A 22,117-nucleotide genomic window follows, 5' to 3' on the forward strand; every position below is an offset into this window, starting at 1 on the left:
GCCATCAATACAGGTTTAAAGCTGTGACTGTAATGAGAGACTCTGATATAAGAGACATTTAAACAGGTTGTGAAAGTCTAGTAGAGAAAACTGCTGCTCTAAGATGTTTTTCAGCCTAAATTAATTTATGTCTAGCTGCAAATGAACCTTGGCCCTTGTGATTGCCAGATGAAAAGTGGTGCACCGTCAGAGCCAAGAAGTCAGGGAGGAGCAGCTCAAAACAGCAGAAAACAAATCTTTAAGAAATATGGCTCAGGTTTAATATGCAGACACAGTTTAGATCTACTGCGCAGATAAAGCCAGACTTTCTTGTTTCTGTGGAACACAAATGAGAAAGATGCATGCGCTGCATTTTTAGTAACCAGGGACTCCAAAAATGATCAATAAAGGACAGTCTGACTTGTGCACTAGACTATATTACAGCCAAATATAGTTTGTGCAAAGACTGTATAAAGTGTAAAGATATTACCCACTGAGAAAGTAGCTCTCGAATTCAAATTAATTTGCATATATTCAAATGCATTGCATCAAAACACGTCAATGATACGTGTCATAAACCATTGGTTATTGCATGTGTAGTAGCCGATTTTCAGTGAAAAATTATTGGTTTATAACACAAAAATACATGGCTTCAGAAAAGCACTCATTTTTGGTGCTAGGCACTCCCCGTGGTCACGGAGTCCTTCAAAAGTGTTTAAAAGGTCTTCTTTTTTTACATTATTATTTGGATTTTTTAACATATTAGATGGACTTTTTTACTTTTATTGGATTATTTGAAAGTTTGATCATGCCGATCACATTTTATTCTAAAAATTAAGCTTCTCACAGGGCATCTGCTGTGTCTGAACAAAAGTTACTCCTATAATAATTTCCTCATCCGCACAACTAGGTCACTGTGTCAACAAGCACGGCACAGAAAATTACAAAAGACAAATGTGGTTAGAAGATTTTCAGCTTGTTCTTAAATTAGTCAATATTAAAGGTCTGTGCTTGTACGGCTGTTTAAAAGCCAGAGAAAAATAAGAACATTTGCATGCTTATATATACATTTACATTTAAATTCAGATGCTGTGGTCGAGCTTATGCACCTGCAATTAAAGACTCCATGACAAAACTGACTCTAGTCAAGCTTGTGAGAGCCAATCATCATGTCATTTTCCTGCAGCTCCACAGTAATTAGTCACATGGTATTTACAGCTCAAATGATTGGCTGAAAACAACCTGGCAGCAGACCTGACAAACCGAAATTGAGATCAACAGGATCTAAGATGCTATGATAGTTTATCATCAGGTAGGCTATTATGGACCTCCATGCACAACAAGACATTTCACAGAGTCTTTAAATTCAGCTATAAAATGAATAGATACATAGATGATAATTAATGAAATGTTTCAATATAGTTTCAATCTGGAAAGCCTTGTGTCTTCTCTACTTCACTTATCGGTCTGAAATTCACAAAGCCTAATGAAAGGAAGTACAAGTACCCACCCCGCGTTCAATTTTATAATAATAATTAGTAATAAAAACAATAATAAAAATACAATGCATTTATTATACATTATACAATAATACATACTAGTATTATTATTCATTAAAATAATAAATGAATTACATTAAATAATTAATAAATTAAATTAAAATATTATAATAAATATTAATATAGTTATTCAAATAAATAATGCATTCATGCATATAAAATGTATAATAAAAATTATACATCAAATATATAAATGATAAATTAAAATTAAATAATTATTATATTATTTTTACTGTTGTGTTGTTATTATTATTATTTAAGTATTAGCTATATTATACACACTCAACATCATTAGGGGTGCTGCTCACCTCCTTCTTGTCCTGCAGGCATTCCAGTACAGACAGGTTATTTGTCCAGGTGTGTTTTGGACACAGACGGGTCATGTCGTCCCGGCAGGCCTGTTCTTCTGCCAGCTTCCAGCCGGTGGATCTTCTAGACTGAGCACCGGAGGACGCGGCGGCGGCGTTATTCCCGGGGTTCGGTAGCGCGGCTCTGAACATGTGCATGGCGGCAGCCGGAGGATGGACATTCCCGATACCTGGAAGAGGTTTAAGAGCCTGTACGGTTAGCAGGCAGAGAGACATGAGGAGCAGCAGCAGCTGAACACGTCTACACGCCGCCATCTTCAACCACAAACAGCTGAACCGAGCTCCACTCACTCTGCCTCCGAAGACTCCGCGCTAGTGATGTTACGTTCGTGAACGAATCGTTCTTTTTGAACGAATCTTTTAGGTGAATGAATCATTCTCGTTCACGTAATCCATTGACTCATATTTCTCGTTCACTGAAATTCCTCCCTCCACCGCAGCGCGCCGCTATTTCGCGCATGCGTAGCTCTGGACCGTTTCATGTGTCAAAGAATGACTAAACCTCGAGCCAATAGCCTTCGAGTATGATACGAGGACGGAGCATGTGATTTCTTGAATCTAGTGAACGAATACGCCCTTCATTGAGTTGCTTTGAGTTTGAAAGAGTCAAATGAACTGTTACATACATACATCTCGTCTCATTATTACGTTCGTCGTTCGAACAACTGGTTGTTTGTTTTATTTTTTTATATTATTGTTTTATTTTTTTTATATATTTTTTTTTATTTATCATTTTGTTTTATTTATTTATATTATTGTTGTTTTATGTTTGAACAGTTACATACTTTTAAATAAAAAAATATTTCATTATGTTAGTCATGTCATGCACTTTTGTTTGTTTAAAAACTGTGAAACATAAAAAAATATGGCAGTATTGATTATTTGCGTCACGTCATCCCATCTCATTTGCGTCACGTGACTCACGTCAGCAAATAGCATTTCAGCTCGGGTTTAGAAGGGGCATGTAATTGGTTGGATCGAACGAACGAATATAATAGCATCATTGACCGAGATGGCTCTGTTTTGAGTCTGAACGAGAGAGAGATCTCCCGTTCGTGAACGAATTGAACGAACTGGTAGCTATACCCAGTTCGTTGACCGGGTAGGTCGGCCATTCTGTCAATCTAGTTCATCAATCAGCAGAAAGCGGATGCAAAGCACAGGTATCCGTACTGTGCACGCTTGTTTATATTCATATTTTACATACAGAATAACTCCTCGTTTAACATAATCTCAGATTTGAACGTGTAAATCTCTGCCTAAACAATTAAATGTTAACTAGCCTAGTATGCAAACAAATAAAAAAACACTTGTGCTTTGGTCATCCGAAAAGAGTGTAATTTAAAAGATAAAAAGAGTAATGACTTTGATCACTTATTTAGACTTATTTTATTCATTTAATGAGAAGGGCACACTTTTTAATGAAGCCAAATCGGTTTTTATTTTGTAACAAGTAAATACGTTAGTTGAACAACACATTTTGCCGCACATGCTGACGTATTTGTGTAATATGGAAAAATGGTCACTGAACGAATTAGTGAACGAAACTGAACGAATCATTTTGGTGAACGAACGAAAAATGAACGAGTCTCTGGAAAGAATCAAAATTTCCACCACTACTCCGCGCTGACCGGGAGAACCTAGTACGGCGAAGGCTTTGCTCATGAATATTAATGACGCCACGTGACGCGAGCCCAGCACGCTTTATTGATTGGCTGGACTACTGACGTTTGTAAATAAGCCTCGAACACCTGTCCAATAAACGAATCCTACTGTGAGGAAGGCATGGATCATGAATATTAATTAAGTTAAGCAAGCGGACTCTCCAAGGAGGTTACCAAGCAATGTCTGCAAGACTAAATTAATATTCATCAATTAGTCCTTCGCAGTAGTGGGATCAGTAATTTCGAGATGTTACATATAAAACATAATTTAATCTGCATTATAATTTTTAAGTTTGTTTGTTTAAAATGTTTTTCTTTGCTGTTATATTGTATAGCTTGTTTTAGTTGTTGTTACTATAATAAATATATAATTTAAAATAATAATTATAATAAAATGAATAATAACAAATAACCTTATTTAAGATTATATATATATTGAGTCAGATGTCACTTGTCTATTCTATTCCTGAAAATGCTGATTTCAGATGACAAACATGAATCTGCATGAACAAGAAATCAATAACTGTTGATATGAGTCATCTTTTCAAAACACTTCCTCTGGTTTATGGGAGAAAATAAAAGTTATAATGTCTCCCCTCAGCATAATTTCTTCAGATTTTCCCACAGCACATGCAGTTTCCTGTTATTATCAATAATTCCAGCAGAAACTTCTCTATATCTAGCTTCTTTTATTACCTCAGCATTTAACACTACATTATTTATGACTAATCTTGGCAAGCTAATATGCTATTTATGCATGGCATAAATGTTTTTATTGTGCATACTTTATTGTAGTTTATGATGCACTCTTTATTGTTTTGCATTTACAGTATATTGATATGAATGCATGTACATGTGTAATATTTGCACTGACAAAATACATATTGTGTCTTTCTCTCCCTATTTTTGGTATTTACCAAACATGTTTGCATATGTTCTGTGTTTATTCATTTTAAAATAAACATTCTAAGTGGATGATAAAGCTAGATTTAAAAAATCGAATATACATTTCGTACATTATAAAAAATTGAACAGTTTCCAAATAATGGTAAAAGTTCACATAACCTATTCCCATCCAGTATGCATGTGTCTGGATACCAGCATTATCTTAATGCTTTGTCCTTCCTGATGTCTAATATTGCTGTTTCGCAGTATGACGTTGCATGAAAAGGGTCGCATGCAGGTCAGCTGCTTCACTGTAAATCAATGACAGAGTCCATATTAATCCACTTCACACACACTAAACAAGCTGACATCAATAAGAGCTAGCATGAGTAAGAAACACAAGACAGCATAATAAAAAAGCCTGAATGAAGCCACATAATGATGTACGTTTGTAAAGAATGTTCTTGCATTACCAAACGTTCATAACCCTGAAAAACCCTGGGAAAAAATTGCCTCCTGGAGACCTTGATTAGCTGGATCATGTGTGTTTGATTAGGATTGCAACTAGGGATGTAACGATAACCGGTTTGACGATAAATCATGATAAAATTCCCCACGGTTAGTATTACCGTTTCATATTTTAATTATCATTAAAACCGTATTCGATTACCGTGATTTGAACAACTCGCGATAAATAAATACTGTCCAGCATAAAGCAGAGTTTTCAGTAACAGTCTCACGAGCGCACGGCAGCAGAGTAGTTTCGTTCTGAATGAAAATAGGGCGGAAAAGCTGGGAGGTTTTAAAAGAGTGCTAAGGGAATTATACAAATGAATTAATTATATGAATGTACCTCTGAAGGTTCGGACTGTCTTCAGAAACGATTTGATGGCATTTTGTTCTCATCTTCGCTCCATGTAATACCTAAAGGAAGTGTTCGCGGAGTTCACAGGAATCAGCTGTAATTCAGCTTTTCCATATAAAGCGCCACCTGCTGCCAGAGAGTGGATTTACAGACACTTATTTACGTTCAGCCTGTGTGCAGTTTCTGTCTGGCCAAAAAATTGACCAAATTTGCATGACCTGCTGTAAATTTTAACCGGTTGATGAAAAACAAGCTTATGTGGATTCTACACATTTAAACAATTCAGATAAGCTATATAGAATTATTTATGGAGCAGATAAAATACATATAATCATTTATTAATCAATTATCATTTTAACTTAACCCTTTTCTTTAAAGGCTGAAATGTGTGGTCTACCTTTGTTAAACTTTTTCAAAGCTTTATTTGAACATTTACATTATTTATTTGAACATGCTATTAAACTGGTGTCAGTCAAATTGTCATTTAAAATCCAGACCTCATTGGTAATGTTATTGTTTTAGTGATTATGCAAACAAAAAGTCATTTTATTTGCTGTTTGTTGATTTTTAAGTATGAAACTTGGTGAAGTGATTTATGTATCGGTACTTTTTGAACATCTCCAGCACATTTTAACAATACCGTGATAATACTGATAACCGTGATAATTTTGGTCACTATAATCGTGATGAGAAATTTTCATACCGTTACATCCCTAATTGCAACTAAACTCTGCAGAGACACCGGCCCTCCAGGATCAACGTTTCCCCACCCCTGCTTTAAATCATGCTTGAGGCTTAAAAAAAACAACCTTTTCCTCAAACTCAAAGAGGAAAACTCCTTTTGGATAAACACTTTTTAATAAGTCATTTGACTATTGATTTCTGTGGAAAAAATGATAAGAAGCTATTCAAAAATTAGCTGTTGACAATATTCAGTACAGAAATTCAAAGTAAACTAATTTGTTACAATCTTACTAGCTTTATTAAGCTAAAAAATGTAATATGTAATTTATTTACGAGGTAGTCACGACAGTTAATACATTTTTATGAGCACATTTCATAAAAGAGTTCCAGCAATGGCATATAAAACAATAATCACTGTATTGCCAAATTTATTAATATTTTTATGGCACACACACTGTACATCCTTCAAAACACCACAATTCTCTTCTGAAGGGAAACAAAACTTTTGAAATCTTCTTTTCAACTGAAAAGAGCAATCAAAACAAAAAATATAGATTTTTTCATAACCATAAAAATCAGCAACGTTTCCCTTTCACAGATCGATTTCCGTGGCACCTTAGAGAGCGAATATAAGCTCTACTCAAATCAACAGGTATAAAAGCGCAAAAAACAGCACTGTATAACAATTTCACTTACTAACTAGGCTGGTTTTGACCTATTATAAGGTTGATATTTGCAGCTCCTCGTTAGAACATAATTCTACACTTGAAGAGTCATTAGTCCATCCCGAATGACGCTGATGTTCCTCAACGTTTCTCTACAGAGGAGTTGCTACAGTACTAAGAGTTTTGAGGCGTATCTTGACGTTTTTATTGTTTGTAATGTTCAGAAAGTGCTTTGCAGCAGGCAGTGGCACCCGCATCCGGTGGGACAGACCTCTTGAGAGCGAAACCAGTCCATCATGTGACTGGTGTGTCCTCCGTGCCCGCAGCTCAGGCAGAAGTTAGAAGAGCCGCGTACGGCCACGTGACAGATGGCGCACTGGAAGGTGAAGCGCTTGCAGACGGCGCACTGGGTGCCACGGGCCTGACTGCGACAGTGGCAGCAGTAAACGCCAAACTCTGCATACGAGAGCAAAGACGCGATGCATGTGAGTGTTAAACATTTGTTCAAGAGTTGAACATTGATCGACATTCCAGAAATGCTCCTTAAAGGAATGCTTATGGATTGCCACAGAAAATAGTTTGCACCAGAATAAATGTAAAACATACAGTTTAGAAAGTATAACAAGACTTCACATGAATTCCTGCTGAAGAAACATTTATTATTATTATCAATGTTGAAAACAGTTGTGATGCTTATAAGATTTTTGTGCATAGTTAATATAAATTATAATCAATAATTTTTACTATAATAATTATATTCTAACATTATTAATACTATTAATAATAATAATAATTATTATTATTATTATTGTTATTAAAATAATAATCAATTCGTATAATAATAATAATGTTATTACAATTATTTATAACAAAAACAATAATAATCTGATAAATTGATTATTAACTGTATTATTGCATACAATTATTATTATTGTTATTATAATGAATGTCGAAAACAGTTGTGCTTCATATTTTTGTGCAAACCAACATAATTAACTATTAGAAATTAAACTCAAATTATTATTATTATCACTGTTATAATTATTAAATTATAAATGACTAGTAATATAATAATAATAAATTAGTATTATAAAAATTCTTAATTATTATTAGTATTATAATAATTCTTACTGTTTATAAATAACAATAATTGTCTAATAAATAGTATATCAGTTGTATTAATTACACACCAAATAATAATAATAATAATAATAATAATATAATTTTTTAATTGTGGCTGTTTAGGTCCGTCTGACTGGAATCTTCTTCAATCGAAATTGAAATTGCAAAATTTGCTGTCTTTGGATAATTTTAAAACAGTTATTTGGGAAATGGAAGATGACTCTGTGATATGTAAGTGTTTTTAATTTGTCTGTGTAGTGTAAATCTGTGTTGAAACTGATTGTATTGCTGCCCATTTTGGCCAGCAATACAATCAGCTTCAATCAGTTTTTGATTTTTAATCTAAGAGTCTTTTATGGGTAAATATAGGTAAAAAAAAAAAAAAATAGGTTGGATTTTTTTTTTTGTCACAAAACAAATAAAAATAACCAGAAGCTTTTATAGAACTGTCTACAATTTAAACATCTTTATATCTCATATTATCTTTAAATTAATTATAAGTGCTTTTACAACAATAGAAAATGCACATATCTACTTCTACGTTCACTTATACGTGCATTACGTGAGTTGAAACCCTTTTCTGTGGCGGTCTGAGAGTCTGTCCCAGAAGCTGTTTGGAACCCTGATCTTTAACATACCTATGCCTTTGTGTGGCTCTGGAGGGCAGGAGACAAATTTGAGCACCTCTGCCCTCTTGTCCTTCATGCCCCATTGGTGCAGGATTTCACCGTAACACTTCTTGAAGTCGTCAAACTGCCAGGAGTTGGAGGGGTCCAGTAATCTGTGGATCAGAAGCACCGCTTTAGAATTTGGGGATGCAGTGTTCATGTGATGTGTGGAAGGGTCACTGGCTAAACAGGACTTTCACTTTTTGTTCATGTCGTGTTGTTCTTTTTCTCGTTCTCGGGGGTCGGTGTATATCTGGTTTGCATAGCGATAGTCATCTGTAGACGATTCTCCCCAGGGAGGAGCATGCTCTGATTCACGTCCTACTGGAAGAGATAAAGATCCATTTCACAACAATGATCAGAAGTTATGGAGATGTTTGCTCTAACAGTTCTATTACTAACAGACTCTGAACTAAAACTTTTTGTCATGATGCGGAATAATTTTGGTACAATTCAACTGCATTATTCTTAAAATGTTAGCTGAAGACATACAGTGGTGTGAAAAAGTGTTGGCCCCCTTCCTGATTTTTTTTTTTTTTGCATGTTTATCACACTTTAATGTTTCAGATCATCAAACAAATTTAAATATTAATCAAAGATAACACAAGTAAACACAACATGCAGTTTTTGAATGAAGTTTTTTATTATGAAGGGAAAACAAAATCCAAACCCACATGGCCCTGTGTGAAAAAGTGCTTGCCCCCTAAACATAACTGGTTGGGCCACCCTTAGCAGCAACAACTGCAATCAAGCGTTATCAATAACTTGCAATGAGTCTGTTACAGCGCTGTGGAGGAATTTTGGGCCACTCATCTTGGCAGAATTGTTGTAATTCAGCCACATTGGAGGGTTTTCGAGCACAAACCGCATTTTTAAGGTCATGCCACAGCATCTCAATAGGATTCAGGTCAGGACTTTGACTAGGCCACTCCAAAGTCTTCATTTTGTTATTCTTCAGCCATTCAGAGGTGGATTTGCTGGTGTGTTTTGGATCATGGTCCTGATGCAGAACCCAAGATCGCTTCAGCTTGAGGTCACGAACAGATGGCTGGACATTGTCCTTCAGGATTTTTTGGTAGACGGCTGAATTCATGGTTCCTTTTAATCGCAGCAAGTCTTCCAGGTCCTGAAGCAGCAAAACAGCCCCAGACCATCACACTACCACCACCATATTTTACTGTTGGTATGATGTTCTTTTTCTGAAATGCTGTGTTACTTTTACGCCAGATGTAATGGGACACACACCTTCCAAAAAGTTTAACTTTTGTCTTGTCAGTCCACAGAGTATTTTCCCAAAAGTCTTGGGGATCATCAAGATGTTTTCTGGAAAAACTGAGACGAGCCTTTATGTTCGTCTTGCTCAGCAGCGGTTTTCGTCTTGGAGCTCTGCCATGCAGGCCATTTTTGCCCAGTCTCTTTCTTATGGTGGAGTCATGAACACTGACCTTAACTGAGGCAAGTGAGGCCTGCAGTTCTTTAGATGTTGTTGTGGGGTCTTTTGTGACCTCTTGGATGAGTCGTCGCTGCGCTCTTGGGGTAATTTTGGTCGGCCGGCCACTCCTGGGAAGGTTCACCACTGTTCCATGTTTTCTCCATTTGTGGATAATGGCTCTCACTGTGGTTTGCTGGAGTCCCAAAGCTTTAGAAATGGCTATATAACCTTTTCCAGACTGATAGATCTCAATTACTTTCCTTCTCATTTGTTCCTGAATTTCTTTGGATTTCAACATGATGTGTAGCTTTTGAGGATCTTTTGGTCTACTTCATGTCCTATTTAAGTGATTTCTTGATTGCGAACAGGTGGCAGTAATCAGGCCTGGGTGTGGCTAGAGAAACTGAACTCAGGTGTGATAAACAACAGTTATGTTTTAACAGGGGGAAATTGCATTTTGGGTGAGTAATGTTGAATGTGTAACTGATTGGGCATTAATGTATTCATTAATTGTGAAAACAATATTAATGTTATTTATAAGAAATCAGTAAATATATAGTATTGATAGATTACACAGAATAATAATGTAAATTTTATATTAGTAAATTATTCAATTTCTCAGATTATTATTAATATTCTATTATTTATAAATAATATTAATATTTAGTGCTGTCAAATGATTAATTGCATCCAAAATAAGTTTTTGTTTGCGTAATATAGATGTTTGTACTGTGTATATTATGTGTATATATATATATATATATATATATATATATATAAATAAATACACACATGCATGTATATATTCAAGAGAAATATGTTGTTTATATATTAAATATATTTATATATAATATAAATTACATGAATATAAATATATACATGTAAATATTTTCAAAATATATAATGTATGTGTGTGTATTTATATATACTTAATAAATATACACAGTACACACAGATATTATGTCAACAAAAACTTTTATTTTGGTTGCAATTAATCCTGATTAATTGTTTGACAGCACTATTAATATTATGATAAATGTTTACTAGTATTAAAATTCTAAAATTGCTAATAATAATTGTTATCATCATTTCTAATAAAAATAATGAAAATACTACTATATTATTAATAATTACTATAATGTATATATATATATATATATATATATATATATATATATATATATATATATAATATTTATTTCATGCATCATCATAATAATATCATCATTAACATGAAATAAATGAATTCTATTAATCACACCACATAACAAATAAGTATTATAGTTATTTATAAATAATAAAACAATCATAATTTTTTTAATTACAATGAATCAATTAATTGTATTAATGACATGCCTATTAATGTAATTTTTATCAAATAAATGCAGCCTTGTTGAGCATAAAAGACTACTTTTAATCTTAATTATTCCAAACTTTTTTTTTTTTGTATATTGATGAATGCTGACCAGCATTTAGGTATACCACAGATTTTTCTTACATCAGAAACATTTCAGTTATTCAAAAAACATTAAACCAAGCAATAGACAACTCTGAATAGTCAAACACACACACACTGAATAGACACATGATGATTCTCTCATAAACACTTAACACTGAAATGTAATTAAGAATAAACTCATGATCTCTCACCCAGGGTCCACGGAGTGTTTGCAGAGTCTGATGTACTTGAACACGATCCGGATGTGATAGAACTAGAGGTGAAACTGGGCTAAAGGAGCATTAATAATACAAAAGCAAACAAATAAACACAGATGCAGGTCACAGATATTAAGCTGAAAGCAACCTCTTTGATAAACATGAATATTTCCAACATATTTAAGAAAGAAATATAAAACTGATCCTAATTTAATTGAAAAGACACAATGAATTCCTACAGAATCCAAACATTGATGAGTTAGGTTTTCAAACTTACGTAGCGGGAGTGGTGTTGCGTGAAGATCGCCGGTCGAGGTTGCTGATGTCCGTGTAGAGTGAAATATTCCTGAGGACTGCCGTGACCTCTGAACACACTGCACAACATGGCCAGACTCTGAACATCACTCATCTGACTGTAGTGTTCAAGCCTGTGGAGGAAAGAGACAATGTGAAAACAAGGACACGTTCATCAATTAATAGCTGTACATAATGCACTTCTGATGGTTTCACCGATTAAAAGCTGCAACTCACAATGTCTCTAGCAGATGTCGCCCAAATGGGTGTTTGGCCCAGGGAGTTCCAGCATCAGGGTCAGGGTCGGGACTGAGGTCAAGATTCGTGGCTGCCGAGGCAAGCGCCCATACCTAGAGACAGAGCATGGAGAAATGAAAAAAGCTGTAAAAATGGCTTGTGCCCACAAATATACTACAGATCAAAACCTTGGAATAATTAAGAATGCTTAATGCTTTTGAAAGAACTCTCTTATGCTCAAAGCATATGCATATATTTGATTAAAAATACAGTAAAACTGTAAATATTGTGAAATATTATTACAATTTATAATAAATGTATTTTCAAATGTAATTTATTCCTGTGATGCAAATCTGAAAGCAGCTTTTTGCCGTTTCATATTTTTGTGGAAACCTTCATATATATTTTTCAGGATTCTTTGATGAACAGAAAGTTCAAAAGAACAGCACTTATTTGAAAAAATAAATCTTTTGTAACATTACAAATATCTTTAATGATATTTAAAGCATCTTTGCTTACTAAAAGTATTAATTTCTTTAAAAAAATGACTCCAGACTTATCAAGTATTAAGCAGCACATTAATAAGAATAAGAATAAGCATATTTATAAAGGATCATGTGACACTGAAGACTGGAATGAATTATTTTTTAAATATTTTCAAATAAAAAAAGTTATTTTAAATTGTAACATTATTTCATAATATTACTGATTTTAGTATATTTTTGATTAAATAAATGCAGCCTCGGTGAGCACTTTTTTCATAAAAATATCCTATCAACCCCAAACTTTTGATGGTAGTACAGTATATGTAGGTGATTTTATCACACTACTTTCATGGAACACATAATATTTAAATCTTGTTGTTATGCTTTCTAAACAGTGTATATTTTGTGTTTATTCTGGTGTAAACATTTAAAAAAAATCTTAATCATTCCAAACACTTGACTGATATTACATACCTTTGCTAAATCCCTGCGGCCCACAGCTAAGGCCGCCGCCCCATTCTTCTGACACGTGTCCTGTATGTCATTAACATTTAGCCTAAGGTGAAGAAAAACAAAAAGACCCTGAGGATCAAGATGACATTTGAACAAAAGTATGTCACAGTATTGGCAGTTGATGCTGTGAGTTATTGCTGTTACTAATGAGACAGATATCATCTAAATATGACCTGGAATGTATTTCTAAGAAAACATAACATACACGTATGTCTCCCCGAGGGCTTTGTGCACAGGAAGCAGACACGAGATTTCCTGGATGATGACTTTTCCAGCCAGTTTGATGGGTCTGCTGCTGTAGTCTCCTCCCTCTCGCTTGCCTTTCCAGCGGCGGGATTTCTGAACACCGTAATAATGACAAACAACAGGATCAGTCACTTTCTGATCAAAATAAATAAATCTTATGGTTTTCAGTATGAGAAAAACCCCTTTTGAGAATATAATTATAAATCATATATATATATATATACACACATACTGTGCCCTCCAATAGTATTGGAACAGTAAAGACAAAGTTGCTCTGTTGGCTGTGGAGTCAAGACATTTGCAAATATGCCACAGCCAACAGAGCAATTTTGTCTTTACTGTTCCAATACTATTGGAGGGCACTGTATGTATATATATATATATATATATTATTATTTATATATTATGCATGTAATGTTATCATTAGAATTACTATAATTATTTATTAAATTATCTTTTTCTAAATGCTTCATATTTGTTAAATGCACTAAAAAAACATTAAGCTGTTAAGATCAACATAGACATTAAAGCTTCATTGTGAAATATCATTAGGGTCTAAAATTATTTGCCAAAGGTGGGTAAATCAAGAATATCTACTAACCATGAATATTCAGTAGCAGCCATGAAATTAAAATATTTAATAAAACTTTAATAAAGTAATAAATAAATACTAAATATTTGATTTATCATATATTTGATTTATTAAATGATATACTTATATATTTATTAACGAATATACTTTTTTGCTGTACTTTTCACTGAAAGAGAGAAAAAAGGGATGATATTTCATTTTTATGATCTGTAAACACCTGCTAAATTAGTACAGAATTTTTTCAAAAGAGAAAATTTAGGGCAAGATGGTGAGCTGTGATGTGCCATACATGAAATGTATGACAGCAAGTGAATGAAATGCTTTAAAGCAACAAAACATTTGGCATTAGAGAAAGTAGATGAGAGAGAGAATAAGTGGGAGGGAGGGGCGGAGGTCAATACCGGACAGTCATGAATAGTCTGCACAGACCAGCGGCGGGGAGCAGACAGAGGGGGCTTCTGATTGGATAAAACAGACCACAGCACCGTAAGTGAGGGACACATGCCACCAAAACTCAACAGGAGAAAGACAGCACAGAGAACAACAGTGCAAATGAACTGTGAAAATGGTGCTTTTGAACAGGTGGAACAAGCGGGTGGATGGGTGGGATGTGAAAAGCAAGAATAACAACTCAGAATGGAACAAAAAGTAGAAAAAAATGTTATTTAACCAAGGAGGAACAATACAGTCAGGTCTTGAAAGTAAAACACATTTGCAAACCTGTCTGCAGACAGGCAGAATAAAAATAAATAGATAAAATACAATAAAATCATCTGAATATAAATGAGCTTAAACAAGCTTCCCGCCAGGTCTGATTTCAGTCCTATGTGACAAGTCTCACCCGTTCTTTGTAGTAAAAGGACGATATAGACACTTGGTCTTTGTCTGTGCGTGTTGGGCTCCCGCTGTACAACCTCAGGGTGGTCTGAGACTCCGTTCGCATTTTCATGGGCGTCATCACTCCGCTGTGATACGCCGAGAGAGCTGACAGAGACCTGCACATACACACAGACTTCATCTTAGGACACGTGCTAAACTGTCATATAATAATATAACATAACGTGTCACGTTTAAGACACAGCAAGCAAACTGGATTGAATATTCACCTGGGAGTAGGTTCAGTCGGAGGGACCGTACGATGCATAGATATGGGCCGAGTGAAATAAACCAAGGAACCTAATAAGCACATTAAGCTGAAATTGATGTCTTTCATTTACATATAAAAAAAAAAAAAGTCTGGAATAATTAAGATTTTTTTATGTTTTTTTAAAAAAGAAGTTTCTTATGGTCATCAAGGCTGCATTTATTTGATCAACAATACAAACAATAAAAAAGTAACAAAAAAATAGCAATATTATGAAATATCATTACAATTTAAGAACAATTTTCTATTTGAATATATTTTAAAATGCGATTAATTCTTGTGAAATATACCGAAATAAAAAACTGTTCTTTTAAATTGCAATAATATTTCACAATATTACTGTATTTTTGGTCAAATGCAGCCTTGGTGAGCATGTGAGACTAAAAATATGTTAATGTTTTATTATTCCACACTATTTATCAGTAGTGTATATATATATATATATATATATATATTAGTACTGTCAAACGATTAATCTCGATTAATCACATCCAAAATAAAAGTTTTTGTTTACATAATATATGTGTGTACACTGTGTATATTTATTATGTATATATAAATACACACACATGCATGTATATATTTCAGAAAAATATGCTATGTTTATATATTAAGAAATATATTTATATATAATATAAATTATGTGAATATAATATTTACATGTAAATATTTTCAAAATACATACATGTATGTGTGTGTATTTCTATATACATAATAAATATACACAGTACACACATATTATGTAAACTTTGCAATTAATCGTCTGACAGCACATATATATATATATAATGTTTTACACATTTCATTTTATATATGAACAAAATTTCATGCATAATGGACAACAATTAAATCTTATCCCAGACTACCTGTCCCGCAGAAGCGCGCCCCTGAGGTGCGTGGGAAGGGGATGTTGGAGTCCTGATACGAGCCGTAAGTGTTGGTTACTCGAGGGAAAGCAGGAAGTGCAGGAGTCACCGGATTGGTGAGCACATAAGGGTTTGTACCATCCTCCTGGACATCCAATAGTAGACAGTGATTTAAACAGTGTTTGCATAAAATAACTACAAAAGTAACTCTCACTCACCATGACTCCATCTGACTCCAAGCAAGACACCAGCTGTCGAACACATGGCTCTAAGCAGTTCTGGTTTCTCTTTACCTTCTGAAGTGACGTATCTGTCAGGATCTACAAAAGAGATGACGCTGCTTCAACATGACATTGTCTAAAGCTTTGAGTAAATGTCAAGGATAGCTTGATGGGCGTTAGAGTTTCAACCTTCTGTATCTTGGTCTTCATGGAAGATGAGATGTTCGTCGGAGAGACGAACTGAAAAGATGGAGCTGCGTTGTTGGGATATTGGGCAGGAAACTTTACCACAAGACGAACGCGATTGGCTCCGCAGTCAGCCGACACAAAGCAACTGCGGTTGACAGCATCCATCTACAAGAATAATAATTTCACTGTTATATTTATGTTTAACAGTTATAATTGCATGCCATTTATTAGAATTGTGCAACATGACACACCACATAACAGACAATTAATCTCAATATTTAGCTGAAACTAGGGCTGTGCAATTAATCAAATTCGATAATCATGCGCATCTCGTCAGTAAAGCCGGTTTCATGATTAGTAGTAAATCGCCATCAGCTGCTTTCAGATGGAGTGGCATTTACTACACAGAGCCATAGTTCACTGACAAGCTAGGCAATATCACGTTCATAATCGAAGGTGATTCGTCTGTGATTATGAACGCGATATTGCCTAGCTACGGCTCTGTGTAGTAAATGTCGCTCCATCTGAAAGCAGGTGATGGCGATTTACTGAGAAGTGCATGATAATCGAATTGGATTAATTGCACAGCCCTAGTTTAAACATTCCTTGTTGCACCACATTTACAGGAATCATAGTGACTGACCTCCACATTGACGTTGCGAATCTGTAAGTTGACTAGAGAAAACTCTTGCTGCAGAGTCTGAGGCAAACCTGGTACGTCATTCTTACCACCAGACTGAGGGCCATCAAACTGATCTGTGAACAGACAGTAATTTATATTCAATAAAACTAGGATCTGACTGGAACACCCACTTTTTTCACATCACCATATGTGGAGAATGGGATGAAAAATAATCAATTATAATTATTTAAATATTCAGTCCATAATTTTAATCCAAAATACATTTTTAATATTAGTTAAAAAGCTCTAAAAAAAAGATTACAAATGACTTTATGTGCATCTCATATATTGCATTCTGCACTCTACCATTCAAGTTTGGGGTCGGTATGATTTTTTAAATGTTTTTTGAAAGAAGTCGCTTATGCTCACTAAGGTGGCATTTATTTTGATCAAAAATACAGTAAAAAAAATGTTAAATATTATTACAATTTAAAAGAACTGTTTTTTATTTGAATATATTTTAAATTATAATTTATTTGTGTAATGGAAAACTGAATTTTAAGCAGTCATTGCTTCAGAGTCACATGATCCTTCAGAAATTCTAATATGCTAATTTAGAAAAAAACTTTTGATAAGTATTATACAGTATGTCTATATTATATAACAGAATAGTATAAATAAAAGTAAAAATATTATATATTATAACATATAAGGTATAGACAGACAGGCACACTTTTATATGTTATACAGTACATAATTATTGACTCATTTCAAGTCATAAAAATCCATCAAATCTACTTTCTGTGCAGATTTCTGTCTATTTTATTCTATCCGTTTTTTCACCTTGTGAGTTGTCCGCTGTGAATCCAGGGCTGAGCGGAGGTTCGGAGTCTGGGGACCGTAGAGTTTTCTCCGTCTCTGTGTTGAGAGTCAAGCCCTCCATCAACTCGTCCACAATGTCATTGGCACAGCACAGCTACAGATCACATGAGCCCATCAGTCTCAAACATAAAGTCACCAGCTGTACTGAAAGCATTTTCTGAGCATCACCTTCTGAAGTTGAGGATCTACTCTCCATATCCTCAGGGTTTGATCTCTGGACCACGTGACCAGCTGGCAGTCTTTGGAACCTAAAATACAGAATGGACAGTGGAAGACAATAATACGTGTCAAAATGAAGCACTCATTCACAGAATTATCACCATCTACTGGTTTCTCCCTTCACCTTCTTTCTGCGGCCTCCACTGAAACTCAAGCACAACATCGTCGTGGCCCACGAACGCGTGAACAGGACTGTTCAGTTCCAGTGTGCTCCACAGCAGGAGGCTGTTCTCTCGCCGGAGCTGAGGAACCATCACTGTAACCAGGCCGTTAGAGAAGGGCTGAACAGCACGAGAGGAAGAGGGTGCAGGTGCAGTACTTTATAATATGCTGATTCATGTTTACTAGAATTACACATAATGCAAGTGTAAGGGGGAAAAGTACACTACTGGACAAAAATTAAGAATTTTTTATGTTTTTGCAAGAAGTTTCATTTGGTCAAAAAAATACAGTAATTTTTTTCAGTCTTCAGTGACACACAATCCTTCAGAAATCATTCTAATATGCTGATTTGATGCTCAGTTATTATTGCAATTAATTATTATTATAGCAAAAATGTTTGCAATGCAAAATGTTTCCTGAGCAGCAAATCAGTGTATTTGAATGATTTCTGAAGGATCATGCGACACTGAAGAATGGAGCAATGATCCTGCAAAAATTCAGATTTGCCTCACAGGAATAAATTCGATTTTAAAATATATTCAAATATAAAACAGTTATTTTAAAATATAATACTATTTCGCAGTGTTACAGTTTTTTTTGCTGTATTTTAATCAAACAAATGCAGCCTTGATGACCATGAGTCATATCTTTCAAAAACTGTAACTGTCATAACATCAATAAACAATACGGCAACATTGGAAAAAAAAATTATTATACCTAAATTGAACATTTAAATAATGGTTCAAACTGTACCGTGTATCTGGCCTTCCACACAGGCACCTGACATGACAAGATATCAAGGTACTTCCGGGGTTGTCTGTAGTCCCAGAACTTTTGGAGTAAATCATTATAAACACAGAATCACATGTACGTTAAATTGCAGAAGAATAATAGAATGTGAACAATATGATCAACAATTGTGATTGAAATCACCCGAACAGAGTTGTCCTGACTGGAAGTAGCCAGGATGTACTCGTTATCCGGGTGCCAGTCCAGACCATGAATCTTTGACAGGTGGGCGGCTACATACTCCACAGCTGTGTTTGGTTTCTGTAGCACAGAACAGTAAGCAGACAGATTAACAGACAAACAAAGATTGATTGATTGATAACTGATACCAATGATGATTTTATAATCATGATGCAGCAAGTAAAATAATCACCCTCTTGTCCCAGATTCTGACATCACCATCATGACTTGACGCCAAACAATAGTGATTCCGTCTGTTCCACTTCACCTGAGAGGCTCCAGCTATTATACAGACGAATTGTGACTAAATAAAAACAATAAATATAAGAATGGACGTTGCATAAATTGATGATTTGGACTCTTTCCACTTACCCACAGCAGACAGAGCCACTGTTGGCTTTCGAGTGTCCCTGGAAATTAAAAAAGAAAAGTGTAAAATATGGGGGGGGGGGGGGGGGGCTTCATCATGCACTCTTTGTCCACACTCACCTTGTGTCCCATATGTAGATGTATGTGTCCACAGAACTTGTGACAAGAAACTCTGGTTCAAACCACGACCAGTCCAAATCACTGAAATCGTAAAAGAGTGGCAAGTTATTTATTATAATTATTTGTCATATTAGAATAGAATATTAACAATCTCAGTTCAAGTCAATTCATTTATATAATGCTTTTCACAATACACTTTGTTTGTTCAAAGCAGCTTTTTCTGAGTCTCATAATTTCAATGTTTACAGTATATTACTTTAATGCCTAATTGTCTACAATTTAGCAGCTTAGAGCTGAGCAACAGTATATTTTACATCTGGTGAATATATAAAGTCACCTTTCATTTTCTTGTCATTGTTTGGATAAGACAAAATCATCAGATTTCTTAAGCAGCATTTCTTAAGTAGCTTGACGCCATCTGTGTTACCTTATAACACGTGTGTGGCCTTGCAAAGACGTATGTGGTTCACCGGATCCATCACGCCAAACGTACAGGTCGACACGCTGGTTACTCTGCAGAGATGACAAAATGTATTTTTACAATACAGAAAATTCATAAAATGTGACCCTGGACCATAAGTCGCACCGGTATATTTATAGCAATAGCCATCAATACACTGTATGGGTCAAAACTAAAAATATATTAAGTATATTAAGTAAAGATCATGTTCCATGAAGATATTTTGTAAATTTAACAGATTTAGAAGCATTTTTCATTGTTAGTTCTTCTTAAGAAGTGTAGTCAAATAATGCTGGGTACACACTAAAAGATTTGTAAATGTGAAAATGTGAGACCACAAACATGACGGGAAAAAAATCCTAGATTTAAGCATTTTGCTGCTATAGTGTGTGGTGTCCTTGGAGCCCCCCCCCCTCCCTCTCCCACATCAGGATTTTTGATCGTAAATATTCAACATGTTGCATATTTACGATTCTCGATTGGGGAATCTGATAAGATAACCTTCAGAACCACCAGGATAATCATTACCTAGGATTGTCGGAAGGGGAGAAATCGGCCCAAAATCAGCCCGATTATCTTGTGGTGTGTGCCCAGCATTATTAGTGCTCACGATTAATCGCATCCAAAATAAAAGTTTTTGTTTACATAATATACGTGTGTGTACTGTGTATATTTATTATGTATATATAAATACACACGAGCATATATTTGGAAAACATTTACATGTATATTTATATTCATATAAATTATTTCATATATAAATAACATTTTTCTAAAATATATACATGCATGTGTGTGTATTTATATATGCATAATAAATATACACAGTACACACACGTATATTATGTAAACAAAATTATTAATCGCTTGAAAGCACTATCAACTAATGTTAACTAATGGAAACTTACTGTAGGGTGTTACTAAATAAATATTATGCATGCATGTGAAACAATAAATATGACAGTCATAAATCTTCTTTACGTACAGATGCTGCAAATAAATGGGCCTCGGTTTTGTGTGGATTCCACTGGACTGTCCCAACATCCCATTTGCTCTGGCGGCTGATTTTGCGTGGAGCCTCGGACGGCGTCTCCAAATTTACAACATATAAGAATCGTCTCCTGTTCAAAGCATTCACAAGTGAAAGAGTAAATCGACTGTGTGGTGAAACAATGCATGCAAAATGATAAACAGATAAGAAACAGGATGTAGATTCAGCGTATAGAGCTAAGCTACAGATGGTGTTTATAATTCCACACGAGGATGTGATATTAGCCGAGGCTGCACAAACCCAGAGAGAACAGCGTGCTGGCCGAGACAGTCCACTGACATCGCTGTAGCCTGAAAACACAACACATCACCCTCAAATAGTCATTTTCTCCTTACCCTGGCCTTTCTACAGTGGGGATCGAAAGTTTGGGAACCCCTTGCAGAAACTTTCGCATGCCACTGTAAATGTATTGCATTTTTTGTCGCTGCATATTCTGGTTCAGTTTTTATAAACATTATAACTGTAAACTGTACTTGTGCTATCTTTTAAAAAAAAAATCACACTTGATTTGATACTTTATATCAATGCAATGGTATACAGACATTTTAAGTGTGCCCATATACTTTCTAAAGCCAATATATCTACATTAAACCAGTTATTAATGATATCCCATGCAATTTCCCAGGTTTTTTAACAACATGTTTATTGTAATACTGAAAATACTATGTTCACCATGGTAGGTTTATAAGGTAACACCTTGATAAACAAAGAATGTCATTCAAATCTAAGTTTAATAGACGTCGCTCAGTTTTGACATGACAGCTGTGCACGTTTATTGCTCTAATGCTCGTGAAAACTACTCCTCTGACGCATCTAATGCATGCATGCAGGTGTAGTGACTGTGTACCTGTGCATCTCGGAACTCCACCACCACATTCTCACTGCTCCAGCGGGCCGCCATCTTCACCCACCAGAACGTCAACAAATGA

At 34.9% G+C, this 22,117-nt stretch overlaps 2 protein-coding genes across 7 annotated transcripts in view; both read right to left on the minus strand.

Moving 5' to 3' along the window:
* LOC306842568 (Golgi apparatus protein 1-like) overlaps positions 1-2,332 on the minus strand; it is a 45,755-nt gene extending 43,423 nt beyond the window's left edge. The window contains exon 1 of the mRNA XM_079373508.1: positions 1,847-2,332. Within this exon, the coding sequence (XP_079229634.1) occupies positions 1,847-2,161 (315 nt within the window). The 5' untranslated portion in view covers positions 2,162-2,332. The remainder of the gene's footprint in view (positions 1-1,846) is intronic.
* A 3,831-nt stretch (positions 2,333-6,163) lies between these two features.
* wdr59 (WD repeat domain 59) lies at positions 6,164-22,105 on the minus strand (the record flags this gene model as incomplete). 6 transcript variants are annotated; one of them, XM_079374057.1, is made up of 27 exons in its annotated part: positions 22,036-22,102; positions 21,429-21,478; positions 21,123-21,258; positions 20,105-20,190; positions 19,678-19,758; positions 19,561-19,598; positions 19,382-19,470; positions 19,153-19,269; positions 18,973-19,050; positions 18,182-18,338; positions 18,007-18,086; positions 17,800-17,932; positions 16,978-17,090; positions 16,335-16,499; positions 16,143-16,244; positions 15,925-16,069; positions 15,021-15,090; positions 14,756-14,909; positions 14,316-14,372; positions 13,282-13,415; positions 13,038-13,119; positions 12,079-12,191; positions 11,825-11,975; positions 11,542-11,620; positions 8,660-8,780; positions 8,430-8,572; positions 6,164-7,125 (listed from the first exon to the last, which is right to left on the minus strand). In XM_079374057.1, exons 1-27 carry the CDS (start codon positions 22,087-22,089, stop codon positions 6,890-6,892), a joined length of 2,964 nt encoding a protein of 987 aa, XP_079230183.1. In that variant the 5' UTR covers positions 22,090-22,102. The 6 variants fall into 6 exon arrangements, with proteins under 6 accessions (XP_079230183.1, XP_079230182.1, XP_079230184.1 ...); XM_079374056.1 differs by having other exon boundaries at positions 8,660-8,783; XM_079374058.1 differs by lacking the exon at positions 14,316-14,372 and having other exon boundaries at positions 8,660-8,783; positions 22,036-22,105.
* Between the last annotated feature and the right edge of the window lie 12 nt (positions 22,106-22,117).

Source organism: Barbus barbus (genome assembly GCF_936440315.1).
Source record: "Barbus barbus genome assembly, chromosome: 23".
NCBI classification, from domain to species: domain Eukaryota; kingdom Metazoa; phylum Chordata; class Actinopteri; order Cypriniformes; family Cyprinidae; genus Barbus; species Barbus barbus.